Below are 25,754 nucleotides of genomic sequence, written 5' to 3'. Positions count from 1 at the left end.
CAATAATGCAATGACAAAAGAAAAGGTACCAACATTCTTTCTCTTCTTCTCTCGCACCAATTTCTTTTTGTCTTGGAGTCCTTGGATTGGAATGGCATGCACAAAGCGAAAGCTGCAAATGCTTAATGGATGCTTCTTTTGTGCAGCACAAGCGCCCCTCTCTCCCTCTCTCTCTCCTCTCAAACTTACTATAATCAAGAAAGGCTTTCGAAAACTTCGAGGCTCTTGCGAGAGAGAGAGAGAGAGAGAGAGAGAGAGAGAGAGAGAGAGAGAGAGAGAGAGAGAGTTGTGAGTTGTGAGGAGTAAGAGACAAGGCGTGCATTTGATTTGTATTATGTCCATATCTGCTTTCTACAGTGAAAATGGCTCCCATTCTAAAGGGATAAACTAGGATATTATAGTTAATGCGAGCCCTAATCCTACCAGGTGGAAACGGATGATAAGAAAGGTTAGAACAGATTATACTTTAACAAGGTGAATGGTCTCGGATTAATTAGTTTAAAAGATGGTTATGGGACATTGTAATGCTCTCAAACTGTTAAGTTGCCAGCATGTGGGTGTTGAGTAGTCTTCCCTGTGCCCCAATCTCATATGCAAGATGGGATTGTTGCACGAATCATCATAAGTATTACACACACATTATGAATAGGAAGATATAAATCGATATTGTTTGCTGAACTTGAGTAGAGATTGTTCTTTGTGCATATATGTACGTGCGTTTGGATGCATGGTGTTGATTTACGGAGAAGATTTCCAAGCGTGCTTTATATGACAAGACATGCTCTTTATCAGATTTATCCTAAGGCGATTTTGCATGATTTAGAGACTTGATCATATGGATTATAAGCCGAAGAAATTGTGCTGGGTCTTGTTAATCAAATTTGACAGAAAATAGAAGGAGAGGCTCGAAGGAGTTTTGAGAAAAGAGACGACACTCGACAATCAATACAGGCCTCTAGTCATGAACTCATTACTATTCTTTTCTTTTCTTTTTCCTTAAGTAAGTACGCCAAAAATTCTAAAACATGTCATGATCGTGTAATCGAGTTCTAAAACTTTCAAACAGTGCAATCAAATATTAAAACTTATCAAATTAGTGCAATTATGTCTCTCTGTAAACTTCGTCCTATTTGACTAATAAAAAATGTAGGCGTGGCCTTTTTTTATTGGGTTAATACCATGAAAAACTCTACACTGGTACACGTGTGATAATTTTACTCCGAACTAATTTTTTGACCACCAAAAGCACCAAACCGGTACACCTGTGATAAATTTACCCTGAACTATTTTTTTTACCACCAAAAGCCCCAAACTGGTACACTTGTGATAAATTTACCTTGAACTAATTTTTTAACCACCAAAAACTCCAAACTGGTACATCTATGATAAATTTACCCCAAACTAATTTTTTGACTACCAAAAACCCTAAACTAGTATACTTGTGACAAATTTACCCTTTGTTAAATTGGATTAATATCATGAAAAATCACAAATTGGTAAACTTTTGACAAACAGAGAGGTAAAACCCCAAACTGGTATACCAGTCAACTACCGCGTGCCATCAAACTTAGCAATTTGATAGTAAAATTTAACGGAAACTAATTGAGGGTAAATTTATCACAAATGTACCAGTTTGGGGTTTTTGGTAGTTAAAAAATTAGTTCAGGGTAAAATTATCACAGGTGTACCAGTTTGGGGTTTTTGGTGATCAAAAAATTAGTTCGGGATAAAATTGTCATAGGTGTACTAGTTTAGGGTTTTTTATGGTCAAAAAAATAGTTTGAGGTAAATTTGTCACAGGTGTACCGGTTTGGGATTTCTCGTGGTATTAATCCTTTTTTATTTAAAGTGTAAACCAACTCTCAAAACTTTTTTTGTCAAACCTTGATTAGTTTTCAATTAAGTGAGATTAAAATGTAAAAAATGCTAAATAGTACTAGACATCGGCATTTTGGCTCAAGGTGAAGATGCCATAGCTTCGTTGGCTCACCACCATTGCGTGACTCGGGCGAGGGTCACCGGCGAAGCAGGGGGGCGCCACTACCCCCTTCAACAACCCGATGCTGTAGTCTATTTTTTAAAATTTTTAGCTTTTATCTTTTTTTTGAAATTCTGTAGATTGAAGAGCAAAACGTGAATTGAAGTTCAATATGTTTTGAAAGATTGAAAATAAGAGTATTTCAACACCTTTGTGAGGATGTGAGGTATTTATAGAATGACATTCGAATGGCCCTTGGCCGAAGGGTATTGGGTTTTAATATATTTATTAGAATAATTTTTAAGTAAAAATTGATATTAAATGATAATTGTTTATGATCCTCGGCCCAGTTATCATTCCGGCCTATTTGCCATGTCTAGATGCCTTAATTTCTTATTATGACGCCATTTAAGTTACTAATAGCATTCCAATTCTTAAATGTGGGATTGTTGAGTTACCTATTTGCCATTTGTATGATAATGCTTGACAATAAGAATTGTTGAGCACTAAAATATTTATGCATAACTTTATATTTGGCTCAAAATTTTCGTTGTTTACAAATGCATTTAAGGAATTACGTTTTAAATAAGCTATGTTAGTGATGAGCATAATCTAAACTACTTTCTAGTTATCCTTTTTCAATCTTAAACTCAAAAAGAGAGAAAAAAAAAATCTTTGATTTTCTCTTTATACGTTTCCTAGTATTTGAACTAAATATAAATAGCATATAGAAATTGGGAGATGATAGAGTGTAAATGAAAATGCCTCCTCTAATTTATCCATTTATTTAAGTTCATAAGAGATGAAATAATCATATGATTTCTCTATATTTATTTATAAAAGTTTAAATCCAATAGAAACTAGCAAATGACAGACCATCAATTGAAAAGCTTATTGGTCAATGTGCGCCACGTGGCAAAACTATGCCACATGTCACACCACGTGACACTTCACTTTACCTCTCTATTTGCCATGTGGCAAGTATGAAAGTGATCATTCTTTCAACAGACCTTTTCAATGAACAGACCCTCCTACCAATGTTGCCGTCTTCATATAAGAGTTTATAGTTTCAGTGTAAATTTTCTTGCGATAATTTAAGGCACGGGTTATGGAGATCCAGCTATTAATAGTTTCAGTGTAAACTTCTTGTTCCCAGGAAGAAGTCCGCCAATGCCTCAACCAATTATGACAACCATACGGGTTAAGTTTAAGAGTAATTTAATCGATTTGTAATAATTATCGTTGAGATTCGAATAGCTACTCTACAATTCTTGAGCTAGAGAAATCATCGAACGACCCAACTAGCTGCCCAACCAGCGACTTCTAACTATTTTTCATCACTTTTGCCACACATAGTTCCATCTCTCTCTCTCTCTCTGTTTGCCCTCTCTTCTTGTGTCAACATCCCATTTCTCTCTGTCTCGCTCCTTTCTCGTGAAGAATTATTGGATACTTCACGTGAGTGCGCCTCGTATGTTTTCGGACAATTGAATCTTTTAGAATTCATAATAAAATTGGACATGAGTTCCTTCAGATAATGGTGGTATAACGTTCATTTGGCATATGCAAAAATGGTAGCTTTCATTGTTCTGCGACCTAAACATTCTGTCACTTTTATCAACCATTGAATGATGCTTCTTAAAAAAAATAATGCTTCTTACATCGTACTCTTTTGTGTCATCTCTCATCAAACATGGATACATTGACATAATGATTTGGCATCACTGTAGCATAGAAATTCCCATGCAATAATTGGGTGTTTGTAAAGAACTTTGGGAAATGAATTCCCAGCCCTTCGATAATCATTAGATCAGAAAAAGAGTAAATCACAATCGTCAATCGTATAAGTTTTAATATTTTTTTGTGTGCTATCACATTTTGAATAGGAGATACGACGAAAAGTAGGCGGTTTCGATCCATTACGACCTGAGGATCTATCCTGCTGTAAATTAAGAACCGCATATATCTTCCTTCTCATTTTCACATGAGCCCCAAATGTCTCTCTTCTTGTCAACAAACAACATGATTCCCACCATGCAACCACATGTGTTCATACCTTAACTTCCAAGTTAACACCATCCTCCCTCTTCTATCTGTGAAGTATTTTATGCATCGATTGCAATTGATACGGTGTGATTGACGAATTATATGACCCATATTATATGCATCCCAATCAACTTTTACTTATGAATTTTAATTCTCTAACATTGCACTGGCCAACTTTTCCACTTGTCATTACCACGTGATATGACAATTACGAGATACCTTCTCTTTCTTTCTCATTTCACGTGCCACCTATGAACGACGCTCCGCGATATTTGTACTTATTTGCCCTATTTGGTGATGCATAATTGCTAGAAATTATGTTGAGTAAGATTCCCACACACACAACATTTCCCTCTTCAGATTATTTACCAACTGAGCCACCCTTTGTTGTGCTCTCATAAATTTCAATTGGATAATCCTTTCTTCTTCCTTTTTTCTCGTGTTTGATATAATTGAAGTTGTGAGTACTCCTTTATATATATAGATAGATAAATTGATACAAATTAATCCCCGGACTATATAAAAATGTTCAATATTGTCCCCGAACTAAAATTTGAGGGACCATATTGAACAAATTAAAAGTTCAAGGATCGCATTGCACATTGGATTAAAGTTCGGGGACCACATTAAACAAATTAAAAGTTCAAAAATCACATAACATATCGGGCCAAAATTCATGGATCGTTTGTGTCATTATCCAATACAAGATCAATTTACAATCTCTAATCACATACTAAATCAACGAGTCATGTAATATTCAACGTCCTACGAAAGCGCGGGAAAGAGTACAGCCCTGAAACATGGGACCGTTAAAAGCCGTTGATGATCGTTCCTCCCTCGCGCTCGTTCCAACTTCCCCCAGGTACGGCCTCGGACTCTGCAACTCCAAACGCATCGACCCACGCCGACACTGTCCCATGAAATCGTCTTCCCAAAACCGGCGTTCAAGAGCAAGAACCATGGAGCGAAAGGCCATGTCTCTCCTCCGCAATTCCAAGAGCCTCGGCCACCTCCGACAAGCGCACGCCCTCGTCCTGAAAACCCGTCTCGATGCCGACAACTACGTCGTCGCCAAGCTCTTGCGGACGCTGCTCGCGCATTCCTCTGCGCCCGGCGATCTGTTGCCTTATGCTCGCTCCATTTTCGACTCGGTCTCGTCCCCCGATGCGTTCATTTTCAACACCATGATGCGCGCTAATTTGATTTCCCAGAGGCCCCAGGAAACCTTGTCTCTGTTTCTCCGAATGCGCCGTCAAGACGGAGTCTTTTGCGATAGTTTTAGTCTTTCTCTGGTGGTTCAGGCGTGTGGTAGGTTGATGGATGGTGATAATGGTCGAACGGTGCATGCTCAAGGGATGAAAATTGGGTTCGAATCGGATTTGTTTGTTCAAACTGCTTTGATTGAGATGTACGCGAGACTGGGTTCTGTAGAGATTTCGAAGAGGATTTTAGATGATTTGAAGGAACCGGATTTGGTTTCATACAATGCGCTGTTGGCTGAGTATGTGAGGATTGGCGAAATTCAGTTGGCACGTGACTTGTTCGATAAAATGCTTGAGAGAGACTTGGTTTCGTGGAATACCATGATTCATGGGCACGCCACGCTCGGTGATGTTGTGGAGGCAAGAAAGCTTTTCGACAATGCTAGGCAAAGAGATGTAGTTTCTTGGAGTTCCATGATTGGAGCTTATGCGAGGACTCGGCAGTCTAATGAGGCGTTGAAGCTGTTTCACGAGATGCAATTAGCAAATGTGGTGCCGGACAACGTCACAATGGTCAGTGTATTGGCTGCCTGTGGAGACATAGGTGCACTAGGAATGGGCAAAATGATTCATGAGTACATACAGAGAACTAGGATTGAAGTAGATATGAAGCTGGGCACTTCACTTGTGGACATGTATGCGAAGTGCGGCGACATAGACAGCTCATTGAGTGTATTTAATCGAATGGACAGAAGGGACGTCCTCACATGGAGTTCTGCCATTATGGGGCTTGCTAACCATGGATCTGGTCAAGCCGCTCTCGAATTCTTCTCCAAAATGATAGCTGAAGGAATTAAACCCAATGATATTGCCTTTGTCGGGGTTTTGAGTGCATGCAGCCACATGGGCCTTGTAGATGAGGGATGGACATACTTCACATGCATGAGTGATGGTTACGGCATTACTCCTAAAATTGAACATTTTGGTTGCATGGTCGATATGTTTGCTCGTGCAGGGCGACTTCAAGAGGCTAGGGAGCTCATTAGAAGGATGCCATTCGCACCAGATGCTGTTGTTTGGAGGGCCCTTCTTGGAGGTTGCAGAGTCTACAAGGACACTGACCTAGCAGAAGAAGCCAGAGTCAATCTTCTTGACTTGGAACCACATGCAGACGGGAATTATGTTCTCTTGTCAAACATTTATACCCAAAAAAAGAAGTGGGACAAAGTTATTCACGTGAGAAAAATGATGAGGAATGTAAATATTGAGAAGGCTCCTGGCAGCAGTTCCATTGAAGTGGACAATGCAGTTTATGAATTCGTTGCCGGCGATAAGTCACACCCACGGACGGAGGAGATATACCAAATGTTGAGTGAGATATTCAAAAAACTGATGCTTGCTGGGTACAAACCGCTAACTTCCTTAGTTTCACAAGATCTTGATGAGAGACAGAAAGAGATTGCATTGGCTCATCATAGTGAGAAGCTGGCTATTGCTTTCGGACTTCTCAGTACAACTCCCAGAACTCCTCTTAGAATTGTTAAGAACTTACGAATATGTGATGATTGTCATTTGGTCATAAAACTTATCTCGAAGATTTACAACAGGGAGATCATAGTTAGGGATCGTAACCGCTTCCATCATTTTCTTGAAGGTTCGTGCACTTGTCGGGAGTATTGGTGAGGAAGGAGGAGCACTAGGAAACTTTTTTTTGGCATTCAAGATACCTTGATAATGGTTTTACTTGCTGTCCTGATTATCACACATCAAGAAGCCATAAATGAGCCTGAACATAGCTCAGTCTTCTCTTGGATTTGAATTACTTACATAGCTCCTGTCGTCTTAGGCGCATGATGCTGTTTGTATAGTATACAGATTAACGTAACGGAAAAACTTGTACTTAGGTTGCTTTGTTGGCCATGAGCAATGCTCTTTGCCTCTTAAAATTGAACTTGCACGTGCTATATTTACAACGTTTTGTCTTGTTACTGAACGATCAGCAGGAAACTGAGTTCACTAAAGCTACTTCTGGAGTGATGCAGATGTAGAAACGCAGATACCGTGAGATTTGCCTTGAAAGATAGCCAACTCCTGTCAATTTCACAAGTACAACAGCCTTTTTCTTAGTGCTGAAGACTTCATTGAGCAAGAACTGAACTTTGACAAAAGAATTCACCTTCCCTGCTGCCAGTACATTCCATTACCCAATACTAACAACTTATTATTTGCAAAGATAGTACCAGTACCATATGTAATCGGAGTTCTCCACGAATCAGCTAAATTAACACACCAAGGGCAAAACAGAGATTCAAAGAGTAGCGTAAGAATATACTATCTGCTTCATTCCCGAGCAGACGTTTAGAAAGACTTTTTTTCCTTCCAGATTTAAGTTGGGGATTTTATGACAGTGTAGTGGAAGTTCTAAACATTGCTCCCTTGATCCTATAGAAGTAGAATATAAGCTAATCATTAAGCTAAACATGAACTACAACTAGTACAAAACTTTACAGATTTCACTCATCAAAACCTACAAGTTTCACCACCACGCAGAAGAAGTTGCCATAGCTCGGTTCATCCAGTGGAGATAAAGAGCTCCATCCCTCTCTTCGATTCTGTACTTCTCGTTATATTCCTTTAACAGATCTCTGATAGCCTCAGTAACTGCAGGACTCAACGGGAACTGTTGAAATCCGGCCATCCTAAACCTTGACCTCCATTTCCCCAAAAGTTCGTGCCTTTCGACCCTTTCCATGCCCTCACAAGCTATCATGTTGACTATGTCCCTGGCGACGCAATGCTGCTCCGCACTGATCCTTTGCTTGTCATCCCGTGGGCGCGCCACATCAATTGACTCGAACATTGCTGTATAATAGTCCAAAGTCTCTGTGAACCTATAAAAGAATGGTGACGTGTTGGTGTTAGACTCTTGCTCCACGAGGGTGACCACCTTTGGGGATAGACTCTTAACCAATCGTAGCAGCCGATCACGGTGGTTATGGGTACTGACGCTTTCATCTGGCATATGATGCAAAACATAGGGAAAATTCACGACTATAGCTTCTCCAGGCCGCTCTCCGAGGTCCTTTCGTTCGACCTCACTTCCACACATGGCGGCACTGTGGAACTCAAATAGCACTCCACATGACTCAGCAACCTTCGCTAGCCTCTGCCCGACAATGCTGAGCCCCCCTCCGCGCGCATGAGCTGACTGGGAGTCATCAACACCAGTGATGCGAATAAGAGGGGGCCCACCCACTCGTCCCGCAAGAGCCTGGATAAGAGTGAACCACTGGCTTCCTTGAGCGATCTGGAAGTCAATTATGTGGATTCTTGACTCGTACTTTATAGCTTCCCCGATCACGACATTTGCCGACTGGTAGGCAAACTTCCAGTATGGACAAATCTGATAGAGGATGTGCATGTAAGACATCAATTCCGAGCTAGTGGGCTCTTTGCACTTGAGCTTTCTGTAGATTATGCTCCCAGATGATTCCAATCTCGCTCTAAGCCCTTCCAATAAGTAAGCACCCAACCGTTGGATTGGATCTCCCGAGACAGATACAATCCTCTCCAACAACTCCATCAAACCAGCCGTCTTAGGCATGTCAGCTTCGGCAATCGCTTGTGCACAGACAATGAGCACTTGCTTCAAATCCAATCTAGGGTTCATCTCTATAATCTGATTTACATCCCACTGCCCAGTTGACGTGAATTGGTGGCTCCCACTATTTAGGCAACAATTGCAGCTATCACTGAAATCAGATTCAGGTCCAAGCAACGAATTTTCCAGCTCCCTCAGCTTGTCCCACATCTGGCTGCCACCACAAGCCACTGAAGAACCACTGATGGGCGATCCATAAAGATTGTCGGAAGAATGTTGCGCATCTGACACATACGAATGTGAACCTTGAGTCGAAAAGGGACTCCTGTTAGACGCGACGCTCACAGCCGAAGGGGAATTGTACGAAACAAAACCGGAAACGGCTGGAGCAGATTCGAGGGTGAAGAACTGCTCATTGTAAGCCTGAAAGGTGAAATTAGTCCCTTGGCTGCCAATGTCTGGACTGACATTGTTTTCCACGATCTGAAAATTAGGCATATAATAAGGGTCGATGTCTTGCACGGGTTGATGGTATAACCCATGGATGCCAGCCGAATTCTGGCGGTTCCCAGATGTTTGCATTTAGGAGGATTCGAGGTGATTGACTTGCGGATAATACTGGAAGCTTTCTAGCAGAATCTTTTATGTAATCCACAACATCACTCAGGCCATAAGAACAAACATGGCAATCTCAAAACCAGTGATCTGGTTTCATCGCACCGTAGAATTCCTTAATACGATACTCAGCAGCAAAGTGATTCCTCGCACCGATGTGTAAATGTCGCAATATCTGAAACCGCTGGGGGGAAAAGGTACAGTGTCAATTACAATCATTGATCGTTTCAAACACCTCATCCACATATATGAACAAAATCAGTATCCATTCTCTTCCAGTAACTCGTGTAGCTTATTAAAGGCATAAACGAGTAGGGACTAAAAATCAAAAGTAGAAGAACAATGCATTAATCCCAATTACACAAATCACGTGAAAGATTAGAAAACAGTTACTACTTTAGCCACCATGTTCATTCCTTAGTCTCTGCCATCGTTGACACAAACAGTAAAAAAGAACGAAAAAAAGAGACAGAAAAGGCATCTTATAGCGGCTGCAAAACCTACTGTGGGACGGGGGAAATTTTTTATGTATATGAAATTCTGACCAACTACAGGTTCCACTGAACAGCTAGCCCTGCACTTTGGATCAAAAAGCTAGAAATTTTGGCGTATAAACCAGATCCGAACAGAAATCAACCCGCCAATTTGATAAACAGAGAACTTAATTTTGATTCCCCAACCTAAATCACCCATCAGAAGGTCAAAGGAAGCCAAATTCATGCAAAAGTTGCAATCTTCATGAGCCATATCAGCTGAGAAAACACCTCCCCAGAATTCTACGACATACCCATCTTACGAAATCACGAAAACAACATTCCGGCTCACTCAAGAATCCGTCAACCATGAAAAGATGCAAATTTTGTCCGGGAAAATCGTACAAGAAGAGTACTTCACGGGGAAAAGACAGAAAATCCTCACGTATCTTCGATGAAAATCACAACCATCTTTCAAATTCGTACTCAATCAAGAGCTCAAAAGACATATCAAATTGCTTACCTGAGCCACAGAACTCTCAGTTCACCTCAGCTCAGCTCAGCTCCCTGACTCTTCAAGAACAAGAAACCACCAACTTGCCCCTCCCTCTCTTTCCGCTCTGTCCATCTGTCTGCTCTCTCTCTCTCTCTCTCTCTCTCTCTCTCTCCTAAAAGTATGCATGTGTGGAGCTCTATACCCAACTTATAAGGCTATTACCCACATTAAAAAAATTGCCCTCTCCGGGTCAACAAAATTACACTGCCACCCGATGGAGGGGGTGGAGCGGGAGGGACACGAAATCACTTCAGTACCCCTGGCAAGAAGAATATATTTCCATTTCCGGTGTGGGGGTGAGCCGTGTGCGTGGGAACTTCGCTTTTCATTGTCACAAAAACAAACCCTTTGGAAGTGACGTGCCGACTGTAGCAGGCAGCTTCCTCAGAACCCCATGAACCCCCCCCGTGCGACCTGATCGTCCTTCCTTTACTCGTTTTCAACTGTCGAATCTGTTTGTTCTTTGCTTGCGGGTGAAGTGGACCTTTCAGGCCAAGTGTCCCCTTTGGCTTTTGGTTGTGGTGGACTTGAAGATTTCGACCAGTTTCTGCGGAAATGTCAAAATTTAATAGCTTTTCAAAGTAAAATTAACTAGTGGGTTAGTGGTGATCAGCTCGTTTTTCTTGGGAATTGTGGACTTTTTCCTTAGGGTTACTTTCCGTCAGCATTTGAGAATTCAAATGAGAAGCTTTTTATCAGACAGACACGGTTGACTTCCGATGGTTGATCGAGGGGGGGAGGGGGCAAGGAAAGGAATTACAAATGGGACAAATTGTACATGTGTGTTTGTACTTCTCATGTGTCCTAAGGAGCTATCTTGAAGAAGAGGGACATGCTTCATTCGGGGCAACTTGGTGATTTTTTTCATGTGATATCTTGACCTTTGAATATCATGGACATCCTTAAGACTTTCCCAACTCCTGCAAGCTCCATAATTGTAGTAGGTTTCAAATGGGTCTTATCCAATGATTATGCGTGTCCGACTAATTCATCTGTTAAAAAAATCACGGAAGTTTGGTCAAGAAAAAAAATAAAGGAACGATGTTGACGTTAGATAGCTACGAACCCAAGACCCTTTTAGGTTCAGCAGTCGGGTGGCATCTCGGTCGAAATTTCCCGACGCCGATCTGAGCTCATCTCTCTCCGATCCAATCAAAGACAGATCATCCACGTCGAAACTTCGAATCAAGGATTAATCGCTCGCGACCTATCTATCATATGCTCCATCATATACTGGAGTCGGGACCAATCCACTCCAAGATACGGAATTCCTGCTTTTAAAATCGCTTTCAATTCCGATAAAACGAGATGTTCCCAAGGGCTAAAAGGTCCAAGAACCTACGCCGCAAGCAAAAGTCTAGGACAAGATTGGCAAAGATCGGGATTCCAGGAAACGTGGGCTAGGTCCGATCTCGACGTAGAAACTTTGTCCGAAGCTCCCTCCCGGATCGCAGAAGCTTTTCGTGGTCAAAGATTTAGACAGAAGTGACGGGGAGCTCCGTGTTGGGAGGGAAGAAGGAGGATTGACAAAACGAGGGGCGCGGTTTGAGGACACGGTTTTCGCCGGGACGAGTCAAATGGCACTTTCGTAATTATAGGGCAGGTCCGGGGGGCCTCTTTTCCTAACAAAGCGCGTCTTGCCCACGCGTGCCCGCACGCGCCACATCCTTCGAAGCAGCACGCGCTCGACTTTAAATTTTCGTTAGGAAGAAGCAACGATGACAGTTTCCTCCTCCCTTATAATATTGTAATTATACACCCTCTTCTTTTTTCTTTTTTTTTTTTTATTTACACGGCGAAGATGATGACGTGGACATTCATATTTATTTTCGGGTCGCCAGCTCTAGCTTGTGAGGCGCGACGCGAAAAGATAAATATTTTCCCGTGAAGTAAGTGGAGGGCAATTCGTATAATTTCTCGTGCCTACATCGTATTACATCACGCTTATCGCATTTAGAAACAAGGGAAGCAAGAAGCAAAAATAAATTTTTATTTTTATTTAGCTTTATCCATGGAACAAGCGACAGCAAGAGTTTCCTCCCCCATCTTATAATCTTTGTAATTATACACTTTTTCTATATTTACGTGGCGAAGATGATGACTTTGAAATTCATATTTACTTTCGGGTCGCCACGATATTTTCCCGTAAAGTAATTGGGGGGGGAGGCAACTCATACAGTTCCTCGTGCCGACGTCGTGTTACATCATCCTTATCGCATTTTGAAACGTGGGTAAATATGTCGGGATTATATTAAAATAGCACCTTGACCTATTTAATCCAACGACTTTTTTTGCCAAATCTTATTTAGACAGGCGGGGGGCAGACGGATCGGTCGGCCTTGATCCGCACACGAAGCTTCCGTTTTTGTGATTGAATTCGCGACAAAACTCGGCACAAATACTTGAGGATAGGATAAATTAGGAAAATGTTCATTCAATTAAACATTGGTAACACCTAAACTTTGGAATAAGGTTTTATGTGGCTACCAATAATGCGTGCTTCGAGAGGATGACGTGATGAAATTGAAGAGATGCCGCCGGCGTTTCAAATCAATCTTCGTGGAGCGGACCAATGGGGGCTTGCCACGTCACGACTTGTCGGCCCCACCGTCCAGACGTGCGGTGGTGGTGATGATGACGGTGGCGATGATGGTGGTGATGATGTGGTGATGATGGCGATGGTCGGTAAGATCAACGCTTTCTCTTGGTCAAATGGAGGGCGTTGATTTGGCAGCGTTTTGATTTCACTTTCTACGATCTAATTATATTTTAATTAACGGCATAATTCCATAAAATAAAAAGTCCCTAAGCTTAGGTCCGATCTGATTCCAATTCTATCCCGACTTCTTTTCGCTGTCAACTTTCATCTTAGTCCCAAGCCATGCGTCCACAAATCGCAACTAGTTTCTACACAAGAATCGACATCAGGGCCAATTAGATGTTCACCGTTAGAACCCGGGTCGATCATCAACGTCCCCACCTTATAAGGAGTAACAGTAGCCTCCTAATGTTGATAATTTTGAAGAAACCGATGGCGGTTTTTGGACACGTGGGTAAATTTGAGACTAATGTGAAAGTTGGGAATTTTTTTTAGACAAAAAAAAAAAGTTTGAAGCAAAATTGGGACTGGAAATTAGCCCTATATTATAGTATCTTTGTGATTGATGCGCTTTGACCCGAAATCCAATCAATATTTCAATAAAAAAATCTAGCAAGCTTTAACAAGGGCATTGCTTCTTCTGCATTCCACGGACAATAAACCGAATTCCGACAGAAATGTATCGGAATTTGAAAGTTTAGTGCATCGGGCGTTAAAATCGAAACTTAGTGACGTAGTCGAGAAATCGCTAGAGTTTAGCGGCCGCGGCGAAATTTATCCTTGATTGTCTTATTCTTTAAATGGACTCGGTAGAAATTTATTTAGTTCCCTTATTATAGGGGTACTAAAACATTTATATATAAAAAATAATGTTGGATCTAAGCAAATCCTTAAATTATTTCGTCTGAACACTATGACGTTATACTTCGAGGGTAATTTTGAGGGTGAGGGAAGAAAAACTATCCCCTGACGAGAGGAGCTGGACGTGTGGGCACCGACACGTGAAAATAAGAAACGCCTCTGTGCAGCCCGCCGTCAACATGCTGGCGAACAGGCGGCAGAGGCCCCGATAGATAGATAGCATCTTGCTACCTTTGCTCTGGTGAGACACCCTGTGTAATCACCACCGAAGATTTAAGGCAGGCCTATGGTTAAATACACAGAGATACTAAAACTATATATATATATATAATTTGATTATAGAGTTGGACACGAATATATTACCACGATAATTCCGAAATCGTACGGGGAGTGATTGGATTGCAGATCCTAGAGAAGAGATGACGTGAGAACCAGACCATGGACACGATTCGCACCCGATCATGCCAACTCAGAAAAGTTGAAAGAGAAAAATCATTACTTTAGCTTATTAAAAAAGCAAAGCAAGAAAGCCAGAGGAGAGTTGAGAGATTGACGATGGTGCTTTCTTCGCCAGCAGTAGTACATCGTCTTCCCCCACCCACCAACATTTTCCTGGGAAAATCCGAATGCTTCCATGGATCTTGCCGGGCCTCGTGTGATCCCAGCTCACCAAAACGTACGTTCGTGCGCGCCAGAAAACAATCCCGAAAAAGCGACGGAAAAATTACCCGATCAGTCCTGACATGTTGTACACGGATGTCGGTTCGGTCCTAAACTTTGCAATTTTGCCGATTTAGTCTTGAACCTTTTGATAGTACCCCAAGATGCTTAATGAGATCGGATATTACAAGATCTGGGTTTTTATATTCGATGTTTTGATTTCAGAAAGATAGGAAACGAGTAGATTCAAAGGGATTTCCCATGTCTAATTATAATATCCTATGGCACGTCTTGGCCCGGTGCCCAACACTAGTTTTTATATAATGCCGCACGAAACTAGCTGATGCAACATATATGTTAGAAGGAGGGTGCTCGTAGGGATGGGTGCGGGGCGCGCGGAATTCATGCCCGGCGGTGCCTCGTCCCATATGGGGCAAAATCTTCTTGTGAGGGGCCAAGATTAACCCTGCCCCTCACCGTCAGGAAGGGGGAACGCGATCCCTTCACCGTCTCGTGTTCAAAGCGGCCATAAATTGACCTTGCCCACACCGTAAGGAAGAGAAAATTCCAATGTAGTCATTCCATTCTATTTTCGCTAGAAAATCGCTGATGCGGCGGTCTAATCATCGCCGGCCGTCCTACGCCACATCAACGATTTCCGATAAAAATCGATCAGAATGACTGCATTGAAATGTTACATAAAGATTTAATATTAGATCGGCAAAATTCGAATAATAAATTTAAGATCGATGGGACGATTTTCGCCGAGAACACTCCCCAAATTTGATTGAACAGGAGCAAAACACGTAGGGGAGACCCTTGATGACTTGACGAGGATGCTACAATAAAAGTAGCAAGGATCGAATTTAAGGGGAAAAGAGAGAGAATCAGAAGGCTATCTTCCCCGTACGTGAAAAGAAACGATAAACAAAGCGCGGCAGCACCCTTATCTTGACGATGATGTCCCTCGACATGGCAAGAGTTGCTTTATACCCTTTAATATCAAAAGCATTTCTTCCCATCCATGCACTGCTCAATTCAGCTTTTTATGTGATGAGTAGGTTAGGACTGTTTAGTTGGCTCATCGGTCTATTAGGGAAGCTAACGGAGATACTCTTAATTTAATCGGGGATCGATCGGGTCCGATGCAATCGCAAAGTATACTTGTAATCGTAACGAAATAGAGTCGTAATAGCTATCGAATTAAGAGGGTGGAGTGCACATTGCATATAATTAAAACACGCGAGGGCATTCCCGAAATTCTCCTGCTTTCTCTTCGATGAACTAAGGATCTTATCGACGTCTTGAATCCCTTCTTGAGAAGATGCCAAGTCATCTATCAACTCTCAAAGGATCCGACAATCACGCGCATCATCACTTACAGTGTCAAGTACTATGTAAAACTGGAGCTTACCACAAGTCCGTAAAAACTTATCGAGAAAACAGCTAAGCTCTTCACCATCAACTTTGAACCTCTCCAACAGAACGCGGTGCGCGTCTAACGTGTCGGTTTTTGTTACGACCCTACAAAGCGGTGATCATAATCGATACTTTTTCATTCGTTAATTACGCTTCATACAACTGTGAGAACGATTCATGGCGAAGAACTCCTTAATCACCACAAGTGTCTCTCTCTCTCTCTCCCTCTCCCCCACCCTCAACGTGAAAGAGACATCGAGGAACGGTAGCAAATGTCCATGTAAGTCCAAAAACGAGTCGAAACTTCTGTGGTTTTTACTCGGATTGCGTCACCCATTAGACGCGTGGGGACACAACCTTAATGCCTTTGGCTACACGATGAAATCTTTTGACCCATAATTTGATTATTTTGGAGCCTTTCTTTAACTTATTAAAGCCAAGATATCACTCTCTTTCTAGTTGCTGGGGTCCCCATGCCCTAAGACATAATGATTGTCCCAAGCATCAGAACATCACTTTCACGTTCAATTTGGGGACGTGTGAAGAGTAATATATATCTCCACTTTTGTGCCAAGAATAAAGGGCCCAAAAGTCTCGCCCCCTCCCTCCCTCCAACGTCATGTTCATGTGGGTGGGATGAGCTGACAAGTTTCCTTTTTGCATTTCCCTTTCGAGCCAATTGCTTTTGAGCCGTGACCGCAATAGTGAATCATCGGGTGTTGCCGACTTCTATCATCTTTGTTTTCCACACTAGAAAGTAGAAAAGCTGCTTCCTTGAACGTGACCCTAATTGGTTCCTCCCCACCATTGATTGTGACTCAGAATTTTCTTTCGACCTCGACCTCGACCTCGACGCAGTTCGCGAGGCAATCCCATGAGTTCGAAGGCAAGATTCTGATGAGCTATGAAAACCCTTCCGTTTTCAGGACGAAGCAATTCCTAGAAGGTCAACCTTTCTCAATTTCGACCTCACGGTCTCGAGGAAAATCGGATATATTCATTGTGAGTTGACACGAACAACGATGCGACCGCAGCAATGATTCCGGGATGCTGGTGTCGTTGTGTTTTACCCCGTGCAAAAGGGTTGGATTAACCACAAGAAGATGAAGCATTGAATGATGTGTTCAAAAACATGCCGAAAATATGAATAAGTCATTGGGTCATAATGGGCCTTTTTGTGAATGTCTCTTCAAATTGGACTTTTCTCGCTTTCGTTGATAAGATTCTAACAAGCTACGAAAAACCCTTTTGTTTTTCGGGATGAAGCGGTGCCTAAAAGGCCCGACTTTTCTCGCTTTAGACGTCACGGTCTCGAGAAAAATCGGACATATTCATGTGTGGAGTCGACACGAACGACGAGACCGCAGCATTTGTTCCGGGATGCTGGTGTCCTTGTGTTTTACCCCGTGCAAAAGGGTTGGATTAACCACAAGAAGATGAAGCATTGAATGATGTGTTCAAAAACATGCCAAAAATGATGAATAAGTCATTGGGTCGCAATGGGCCCTTTTGTGAATGTCTCTTCAAATTGGACTTTTCTCGCTTTCGATGATACGATTCTAATAAGCTCCAAAAACACCCTTTTGTTTTTCGGGACGAAGCGATGCCTAAAAGGTCCGACCTTTCTCGCTTTCGACCTCACGGTCTCAAGGAAAATCGGATATATTCATGTGTGCAGTCGACACGAACGACGACGCGACAGCAGCAATGGTTCCGGGATGCTGGTGTCCTTGGGTTTTACCTAGTGCAAATGCTTCGGCTTAAACCGCAAGAAGATGGAGGGAGCATTGAAAGATGCGTTCAAGATGCCAAAAACGATGGACAAGTCATTGGGTCGCAATGGGCCTTTCTGTCGAATGTCTCTTCAAATCGGACTTAAACTCTCATCATGGGCCTTCTTCCTCTGAGGAAGGAACTACTAGGGTTTCAGTTTCATGGAAGGAGACCTTGGATTCGGACTTTCTATATAAACGCCCCCTCACACCATCGTTTGTCGATCGTATGAATGCTAGCCGATCTTGGGTTTCGCTTCTTTTGTTGCTCCATCCGTGTTTTCTCTCTCTTTCTCTGTTTTGTTTTTGGAAACTCTGCGAGGAAGTACCTCTGAACTTTTTGAGGCAGATTACTGAATGAAACGCCGCAGATTAATCATGGATGGCGTTGAGGTCCTTCTCTTCGTCCGCCATTTTTGAGTGGGGGCGTTTCATATTCCATTGATGGCGTCTCACATCCTCTCTCTCTCTCTCTCTCTCCCATGTCTAAAAGGTTGCTTTTTTAAGACTCCAATTTGATATTTTGAAGTTCTGTCGGCTGTGTCAGATCATTTTTCTCTGGCTGCGCGCGGAGGAACTTCTGTTTCGTAGTCTTTTGTGAACTCCAAGCGTATCTTTCTCTCAAATTCTTAGAAATAGATTGAAACTTGCTTGACATAAAGTGCAGACAGACGAGCTGTGTGTTTTTTTTATTTGTTATGGATTATACGTAGTGTGTAAGCATTTCGGATGGCCTGTGACGAAAGCATCTTGATAAAACACACCATCTTTCGGGACTGAATGGCTGTTTACAGCCTTGCTGTCATTCTGCAATTCTGAGGCCTCCCCTGTTTGAATAACTTTTTGATCTACTAGAAGTTGCAGAGCAGAGCATCCAAATTTGAGTTCATTTGATCCACTAGAAGAAAGATGCAGAGCATCCAAATATGAGTTCATTGTTTTCGTAGGATGTCCTAAAATCACTTCCTGACAAAAATGTAGCTTAATGAACTAATAGATGTAACAAAATTCAATGAATTAAGGGACCCAAGATTAGAGGTTTGATGTGAATACACATGATCTAATGAGTGAGATGGAATGGACTCATATGCACTGCAAGAATTGGTCGAAATAAACGGACTGAAGCAAATATGAAACAGAAAAATAACACATACAGAGCTGATGAGGTTTCTGACATGGACCGAGCGTGGTTATATACAAAAATCTTACAAGAGCCTTTTGCAAATTCAGCATCAAAAGGTTGCAATAGGTGAATATTACAAAAGGACCTTTAAAAATCAAGCATTCCCCATTTACATAACCCCATCCCAAGGGCACAATACTAAGATCCGTCTGGATAACCATAACATCATGTCACAAATACAACAAGTATTATGATTGCCAATTTGCAGCAATCAGTAGAATAAATACCCACCTACGCCTATGGTTTTACCCACACTGGACCTTCTGAGGCTGAGATTCTAGGACTATTCTTGTCGTCTCAATGACGGCTTGCCCGCTCACATAGTGCTGCCGGCAAACGGGCATGTATACATCAGCGCCACCAATTACTTCTGTCTGCGTCTCGCCAGTCTTTCTGAGGGTGAAGAAAGCACGTTTTCCACAAAGTTCACATCGGGCGGTCAACTTGGTGACAGAATCGGCTAGAGGTATAATGTTGAGCACTGAACCAAAACTCCTCCTGGCAACCAAACGAGCCCAACCACATTGTAAGGGATTTTATGACAGTATATTATCATTTAACCGAGGCATTGATCGAAAGAAAAGGAAGAGAGAGAGAGAGAGAGAGAGAGAGAGAGAGAGAGAGAGAGAGAGAGAGAGAGAGAGAGAGTGAGAGAGATGGGTTACTACCTCAAATAGTCACCATCCAGCCCAGCAACCACAAGAATCTTGCCATCACGATCAGCAGCTTCTCGGCAAAAGTCATAAAGGTCTTCAAAAAATTGAGCTTCATCTATACCAATGACATCTAGCTGCAAAAATGAATACACATATTCTAGACTTATTGGAAGAAAGGGCCTTAGAGGAGAGCCTTGATGATAACCAAGCACATCAGCTTTTATAAACAAGAGAACTTCCAAGCACTTTTTGAGAAAAAAAATATATATCACAAATCATCAATGGATAATATACTTCATGAATTGCCATTTGCCACTCATTCTGCAGTGAAGATATGTTTATTCAAATGATACTCTTCCTTTGCAATACCTGATCATAAGCATTAAGGCCGAATGTTTCTTTGAATGAAGACAAATCTTTCAATGCCAAACATGGGAATTTCGCCCCATCATGAGTCACGATAGAATCCAATCCATATCTTGTATCCTTGTTAGATTTGATAACAGCTACGCTTCTGCACAAAAAAGACGGACAAAGGTTCAGAACACAATTCAGTGAGGGACAACAAAGTTGCTTTTGCACCAATGCATGTTGAGATATTAGAATTCGTTCTGAATTCCCATAAACATTAAGAGCATAGTAAGTGTACAACTTAGGTAGACGCACCTAGTTGTTGGGTTTATGATAAAAAAATCCACTGAGAATCCAAAAAACTACGTTGATGTAGTGAATGGAAACTACTTTGTATATATATGGGTGCACTCTGAGCACTTTACATCCACACCACATCGGCACTGCATGTTAGTCAATCTGCTAAGGCCAAGTTGATGGCAGAGTATTTGGATGATAAAATAACTCCATATGCAAAACAAGACTGGACATCAAAAAGCTCTTGACATTGACTGAAAATGCAATGACCAAGTATAATCAACCATCAGCCGATAAATTTTGAACGCACCCCCTCATCCCTCGCGATCTGCAACATTTCCCTAAAAAACTCCGTTGCCGATACACCCCCACCAGCATGGGGAGCAGAAAGCATGATACAGAATTATAAGCTCCTTCTCCCTTAGTTAATTACCATCCAAGTCAGGAACAAATCCAATATCCTTCAAGATGCATGTCACTTGTTTAATCATCTCACAAATCTCTCTGGATGTCTCATGAGAGCGGTCACCCTTGTGGAAAATATGCATCTTCTCTTTCACTTCAATTCTGCTATAAGCAGGCTCTTTCGTCATGCCTGTATTCTTCATTACTTCCCAAACCTCTGCGACCTTATCCCATAAACCAAAGGTAGCATAGCCATTAGCTAAGACAACATATTTTCCAGCATTTTCTGGTTCTAACTCTAGATATCTTTTAGCTGCAATTCTTAAGAGGTCCATGTTTCCATGAGTCCTACAAGCCCCAAGAAGAGACCCCCATACTACTGGGTGCTCAACATAGGGAGAGTTCAAAACTAACGCATAAGCCTCTCCCAACCTACCAGCACGGCCTAAAATATCCACCATAATGGCATAATGTTGCCCTCTAGGTTGAATGCCATACTGTTTAGCCATCAAGTTGAAGTATCCCCGACCTTCATCTACCAAACCTCCATGGCTGCATGCAGAAAGTACTGCAAGAAACGTAACATAATTTGGCTTAAACCCTTCATCTAGCATCTTTTGAAAGGAATCCAAAACTTTCATTACTTTACCATGTTGGCCATATCCAGATATCAAAGCAGTCCAAGTCACAACATTTCTCTCCATAGATCTATCAAACACTCTGTGTCCATCAGATAGACTACTGCATTTGAAGTACATATCAATGAGTGCACTACTAACTACAACATTTTCCTTTACATGACTCTTTATCATAACAGAATGCACTCGCTTCCCATGTTCCAATGTTGCTAATGACGCACACGCTCGAAAAACTGATGCAAAGGTATATTGATCCGGAATCAAGCCATTGCTTCTCACCTCATAATAAAGATTCAAGCCAATTTCCAAACCGCCCTTTTGCACATACCCTGCTATCATGGCATTCCAAGAAATCAAGCTTTTACTGTTTAACTTGCTGAACAATGTGTTTGCAGTATTCAGATCTCCCAGCTTAGTGTACAATATCAGCAATTTAGTCTTCATATATTCATCTGGAACATATCCAACAACCAACATTTGGGCATGGACTATCCTTCCACTCTCATATGCTTTGCTGTATATACATTCTTGCACCAGAAGAGCATATGTTGCTGGATGCACCTGAACCCCGGTATTACAGAGGAGCCTGACAGATTCTGTCAGCCTTCCACAATAACAAAGACCCCTCAATGTTTTTTCCAGCTGGAGAAAGTCCTTTCGGGGATCAACCTGTAAGCTGGGAATACCTTGCAAGTGACTACAGCACTCCACAAATGGAACAACATAACAGGAAGATCTTTTGTTTTGGAAATTCTAACACCGCATTCGTAGAAAGACAGCATATTGAGCTATTTACGAATAATTCTTCCTCGACATGGATCAAAGAATTTCATTGCTACGAAATTCTCAATGTAGCACAGATATTTTGTGAAGGACCAAAGGAAGAAACTTTGGTCTTACTTACTTCACTATATCCTAATGAGTAGTACTATCATGGAGGTGATCCCATGGTAACTGCCATGAGATTTCCCACATCTTGTTTCCCTTAATACAGTCACAGATCAGCAATAATTATACATAGAGTACCTTGTGACGGCAATTGTCACAAAATCTGCCCCAAATATTGCAAATCAGATCACATTGATCGTTGAAAGCTTCCTAACTAAAAGCGAGACAATTAAACACCTCTACAATCGTATCTTTGAGAATGCTTTCTCAAGTCAGCTTGTTGGGAGATGCTTTAGCTGATAATTTGAACTGTGACCATCCATGGCACAACAATCTTTGACAATAAGACAACGTAATATTCATCATGTGAATTGGCCATCCTGTTCCTATCGCCCCCAAAATACCAAAAGGCTAACAGCGCATAGAAGTACTGAGATCCATCCAAAATCCAACTTTACGGAGAGCACAACGAGAAACAAGTTAAATAACCGCGGACAAATTTACAAGCAGCACGACGGACTCACTCAAACTCTACAAGTGTAAGTGCCCATTTCCGCTTTAACATTACCGGCCAACTATCCAGAGCCAGCCTCAAACATTACTAGCAAGAAAGCTAGCAACACTCAACACCACAGAAAAAAACCAATGACCCAACAACGAACAATCAATAATACAAGATAAAACAAAGAGAAAAGTTCAAATACCTCCCACTGCTGCTCTCCAACTCGATCCTCCGGAGAAGGCCGGTGGTCTTCCCGGCGAACATGGGACCCACGATGACGTGAATCTCGCCGGAAGAAGGCGAGCGCGGAGCACCCATTTGCGAGCTCCGATGGAGGCAGCGAATGGGGGGGTTGTCCGGGCATGGTTTGGGCCGGAGACCGCGGAAGTTCGAATTTTTAAGGGCGAAGATGGACGCTTTAGAGGATGAGAAGGAGGAGAGGGGAAGAGAGAAGGTGGGTCTGGACAGGCGAGGGGAGAATGCCGCGAAGGTTGGGGAGATGAGAGTCTTCATCCTCAGAACAGATGACATATGCACAGAGAGAGAGAGAGAGAGAGACAGATACAGAGGTTTTGGTTTGGTCGTGTTGGACAGTGGGTTAGGGTTTTAGGATGGAGGGAAAGCAAGAAAGAGGAGGAAGAAGAAATTCTTCGATTATTGCGCATATATCGCGCATTCCGCCCTAGTAAAATCCCTATGGATTTTTTTTTTCTTATTGAAAACGAGGGTTGATCGGTTCTAGGTCAGGCCGGTTCTACCTTAGAATCAATAGCCCGACCAATTCGCCCTAATAAAATCACTATGGATTTTTTTTTCTTATTGAAAACGAGGGTTGATCGATTCTAGGTCAGGCCGGTTCTACCTTAAAATCAAGAGCCTGATCGGACTGATCGGTCCCGGTCCGGATCCCAAGTCGGATTGGTCCGTTGTAAGGTTTTCGCAATTTCCTTTTCTTTATTCTTCAAAAGAAAATGAAAATTTGAAAAAAAAAATTAAACCAAATCGGTCTGGTCCGATTTGGGCAGTTCAATTTCGCACTTGGAATTGGGAACCGGATCGATTATTCCCAATTTCAAATTTTTGGAACTAAATACCTTTCGAAATCAGCCAATTCGATGCGGTCCGGTCCAATTTCCACGAACAGCCCTATTGGAAACATGATGTTTCCTCGCTTGTTCTTTCTCATCCATTTCAATCTTTACATCTTGAATGGACAAATTTACCCTCAATAATTTACCTATATAAGATGCTTAATGACATCAAATTAAAAGTGAAACTGTAAAAAAAATGAGTTGCTACTAGATCTTATTCCAAACTAGCTACTTAGCTCGTGCTTTGGATGGGCGCGTTTGTACATATATTCGGTGTCAATTCATTTGATATGATTGTCTATTCGATTCCTTTTAATAGTAAAACCAAAACTCGAGGTCATCTCTTTATATTCATTATAAAAGATAGAAGCTGTAATTCACACTATAAGAAATATAACGCTCATAAGAGCTATGTCTATCAACTTTTTTGTAAAAGAAAGTTCTATTTCAATTTTTTAAGTGGATTTTTTTAATGGAATTATCTCAAATGTTCTTGTCAGTTGTAGATCTTGTATCCTACAATTAGTAATTAAAATAAGTGAACTCCAAAAAGGCATAAAATAAAGCTAAATGTCGATATGCTTTTGTCTTCGGAAGTGTTATCTTTTTGGAAAATCATTTTTAACAATTCATTTAAGGTTTAAGATAAATGGATTTCGAAAGCAAGAAATAGTACTAAATAAGCCATGGAAACCATTTTTGAAAGAAAAAAGTCCTGTATTTTTCCAATTTCAATTTAAATTAAAAATGTATTATTCAAAGTAAACTAAAGACATTAAGCTTACATAGTTTCTAGTATTTTACTATTTATGTTTCTTAAACTCGAGGGATTGTCTCTATTAGGTGCAGATATATTCACCCAATTAAATACGCTGTACTTTCAAAGTAAAAATAATTTCTAGTACTAATATATAGTTTTTTTTTCAAATTTCCATCTTAAGTTAAGGAGATACACTATTTAATACTTTTTATTGAGTCTGTTGTATTATTTGCATTATATAAATGCATTTTCTGTGGGGGATTTATTCACTTATTGAAATAAGCTATGGTCTTCTCTAATAAGAAACAGTTTGTTTGATTTTCTTCATTCCTTGTTTAAGATATACATTTCTCAATTTTTCAATATCTAATATTACTATAATATTTAAAACTTAGGTATTCTTTTTCCAAAGTACATGAAATTTATTTTACATTTTTGTTTAAAATTGGGTCAAGACCCTTTACTAAGAAGCAAGAAGATAATCAAAAGCACAAAGAGTTAAAAGAGAATAGAAAAGTATATTGCAGAAGGTCAAGATGAAGCAAACCTTCAATATAATCCACAAATCTAAGAAGACAGTACACAGGCCACGGTGGCCTCGTCCGGGTGAGGCCAGGCGGCCGGCCATGGCCGGTGGCCGGTGTCCGGTCACCAGCCAAAGGTAGAAGAAGAAGAAGAAAGAAAAGAAAACAAGAAAAGAAGGAAAATAAGAAAAAAAAAATAAGAAAAAATATTTAAAAAATCGAAAAAATATTATTAAATATCATCCCCATCAGCACCGACATGCCACGTAAGATTAAGAAATTAATAAAATATGACAACGTCAGATTTCCGCTGACCCAAATCGGAATTGGCACTTAAGTGATCTTTTTAAAAAAGTGACTTGAGTGATCCGAAAATAACTTTTGGCACTAAAGTGAGCGCCGTACACAAGTTTTGGCACTTCTGATGTGCTTCCCCCTCAAAGTAACACTAAAAAGTGCATTCATTGCTTGCAACAATCATCTTTCCGCCATTCGGTATCAACCCTAGTTACATTACCATCACTCCGCCCTTTGCACTACTAGCCGGTCCATTAGAAGCTAATCCACATCTCCGAGTCATCTAACATTAGAATCACACCTCTGCAACTCTTAGAGGTCCAAATTGCAAAGCCACCAACCACTTGAACTCGATTCGTCCACGTCCCTTAACTGAGCAA

General features: G+C 41.3%; 3 protein-coding genes and 1 non-coding gene across 7 annotated transcripts; 2 read left to right on the top strand and 2 right to left on the bottom strand.

The window, feature by feature from the left end:
• Positions 1-4,663: 4,663 nt before the first annotated feature.
• On the top strand, positions 4,664-6,955 carry LOC115677779 (putative pentatricopeptide repeat-containing protein At5g40405). Its single transcript, XM_030601000.2, has one exon. The coding sequence runs from the start codon at positions 4,825-4,827 to the stop codon at positions 6,907-6,909; it is 2,085 nt and encodes a 694-aa protein (XP_030456860.2). The 5' UTR covers positions 4,664-4,824; the 3' UTR covers positions 6,910-6,955.
• A 587-nt stretch (positions 6,956-7,542) lies between these two features.
• LOC115677747 (scarecrow-like protein 13) lies at positions 7,543-10,592 on the bottom strand. 3 transcript variants are annotated; one of them, XM_030600967.2, is made up of 2 exons: positions 10,439-10,592; positions 7,543-9,626 (listed from the first exon to the last, which is right to left on the bottom strand). In XM_030600967.2, the coding sequence occupies exon 2, from the start codon at positions 9,407-9,409 to the stop codon at positions 7,763-7,765; it is 1,647 nt and encodes a 548-aa protein (XP_030456827.1). In that variant the 5' UTR covers positions 9,410-9,626; positions 10,439-10,592; the 3' UTR covers positions 7,543-7,762. The 3 variants fall into 3 exon arrangements, with proteins under 3 accessions (XP_030456827.1, XP_056159796.1, XP_056159797.1); XM_056303821.1 differs by having other exon boundaries at positions 7,543-9,617; positions 10,439-10,587; XM_056303822.1 differs by having other exon boundaries at positions 7,543-9,617; positions 10,453-10,555.
• Positions 10,593-18,512: 7,920 nt separating this feature from the next.
• On the top strand, positions 18,513-18,606 carry LOC115677977 (small nucleolar RNA SNORD96 family). The gene has a single exon (XR_004005341.1). It is a non-coding gene; the product is annotated as a small nucleolar RNA SNORD96 family (small nucleolar RNA).
• A 338-nt stretch (positions 18,607-18,944) lies between these two features.
• LOC115677750 (thymidine kinase a) lies at positions 18,945-23,389 on the bottom strand. 2 transcript variants are annotated; one of them, XM_030600969.2, is made up of 4 exons: positions 22,905-23,365; positions 19,991-20,135; positions 19,634-19,755; positions 18,945-19,463 (listed from the first exon to the last, which is right to left on the bottom strand). In XM_030600969.2, the coding sequence occupies exons 1-4, from the start codon at positions 23,231-23,233 to the stop codon at positions 19,211-19,213; spliced, it is 849 nt and encodes a 282-aa protein (XP_030456829.1). In that variant the 5' UTR covers positions 23,234-23,365; the 3' UTR covers positions 18,945-19,210. The 2 variants fall into 2 exon arrangements, with proteins under 2 accessions (XP_030456829.1, XP_056159688.1); XM_056303713.1 differs by lacking the exons at positions 18,945-19,463; positions 19,634-19,755; positions 19,991-20,135 and adding an exon at positions 20,198-21,988 and having other exon boundaries at positions 22,905-23,389.
• Between the last annotated feature and the right edge of the window lie 2,365 nt (positions 23,390-25,754).

Source organism: Syzygium oleosum, unplaced genomic scaffold, assembly GCF_021117445.2.
Source record: "Syzygium oleosum isolate NSW1041296 unplaced genomic scaffold, Sole_v2.1 Sole_v2.29, whole genome shotgun sequence".
Taxonomy (NCBI): domain Eukaryota; kingdom Viridiplantae; phylum Streptophyta; class Magnoliopsida; order Myrtales; family Myrtaceae; genus Syzygium; species Syzygium oleosum.
The sequence above is the reverse complement of the archived record's forward strand: the minus strand, read 5'-3'. Positions and strand labels throughout refer to the sequence as shown.

Coding starts and splice junctions, on each gene's coding strand:
- LOC115677779 (XM_030601000.2), top strand. CDS start 4,825: ATGGGACCGTTAAAAGCCGTTGATGATCGTTCCTCCCTCGCGCTCGTT.
- LOC115677747 (XM_030600967.2), bottom strand. CDS start 9,409: ATGCAAACATCTGGGAACCGCCAGAATTCGGCTGGCATCCATGGGTTA.
- LOC115677750 (XM_056303713.1), bottom strand. CDS start 23,233: ATGTCATCTGTTCTGAGGATGAAGACTCTCATCTCCCCAACCTTCGCG. Junction 21,989..22,904: donor TTGGAGAGCAGCAGTGGGAG/GTATTTGAACTT, acceptor AGGTATTCCCAG/CTTACAGGTTGATCCCCGAA.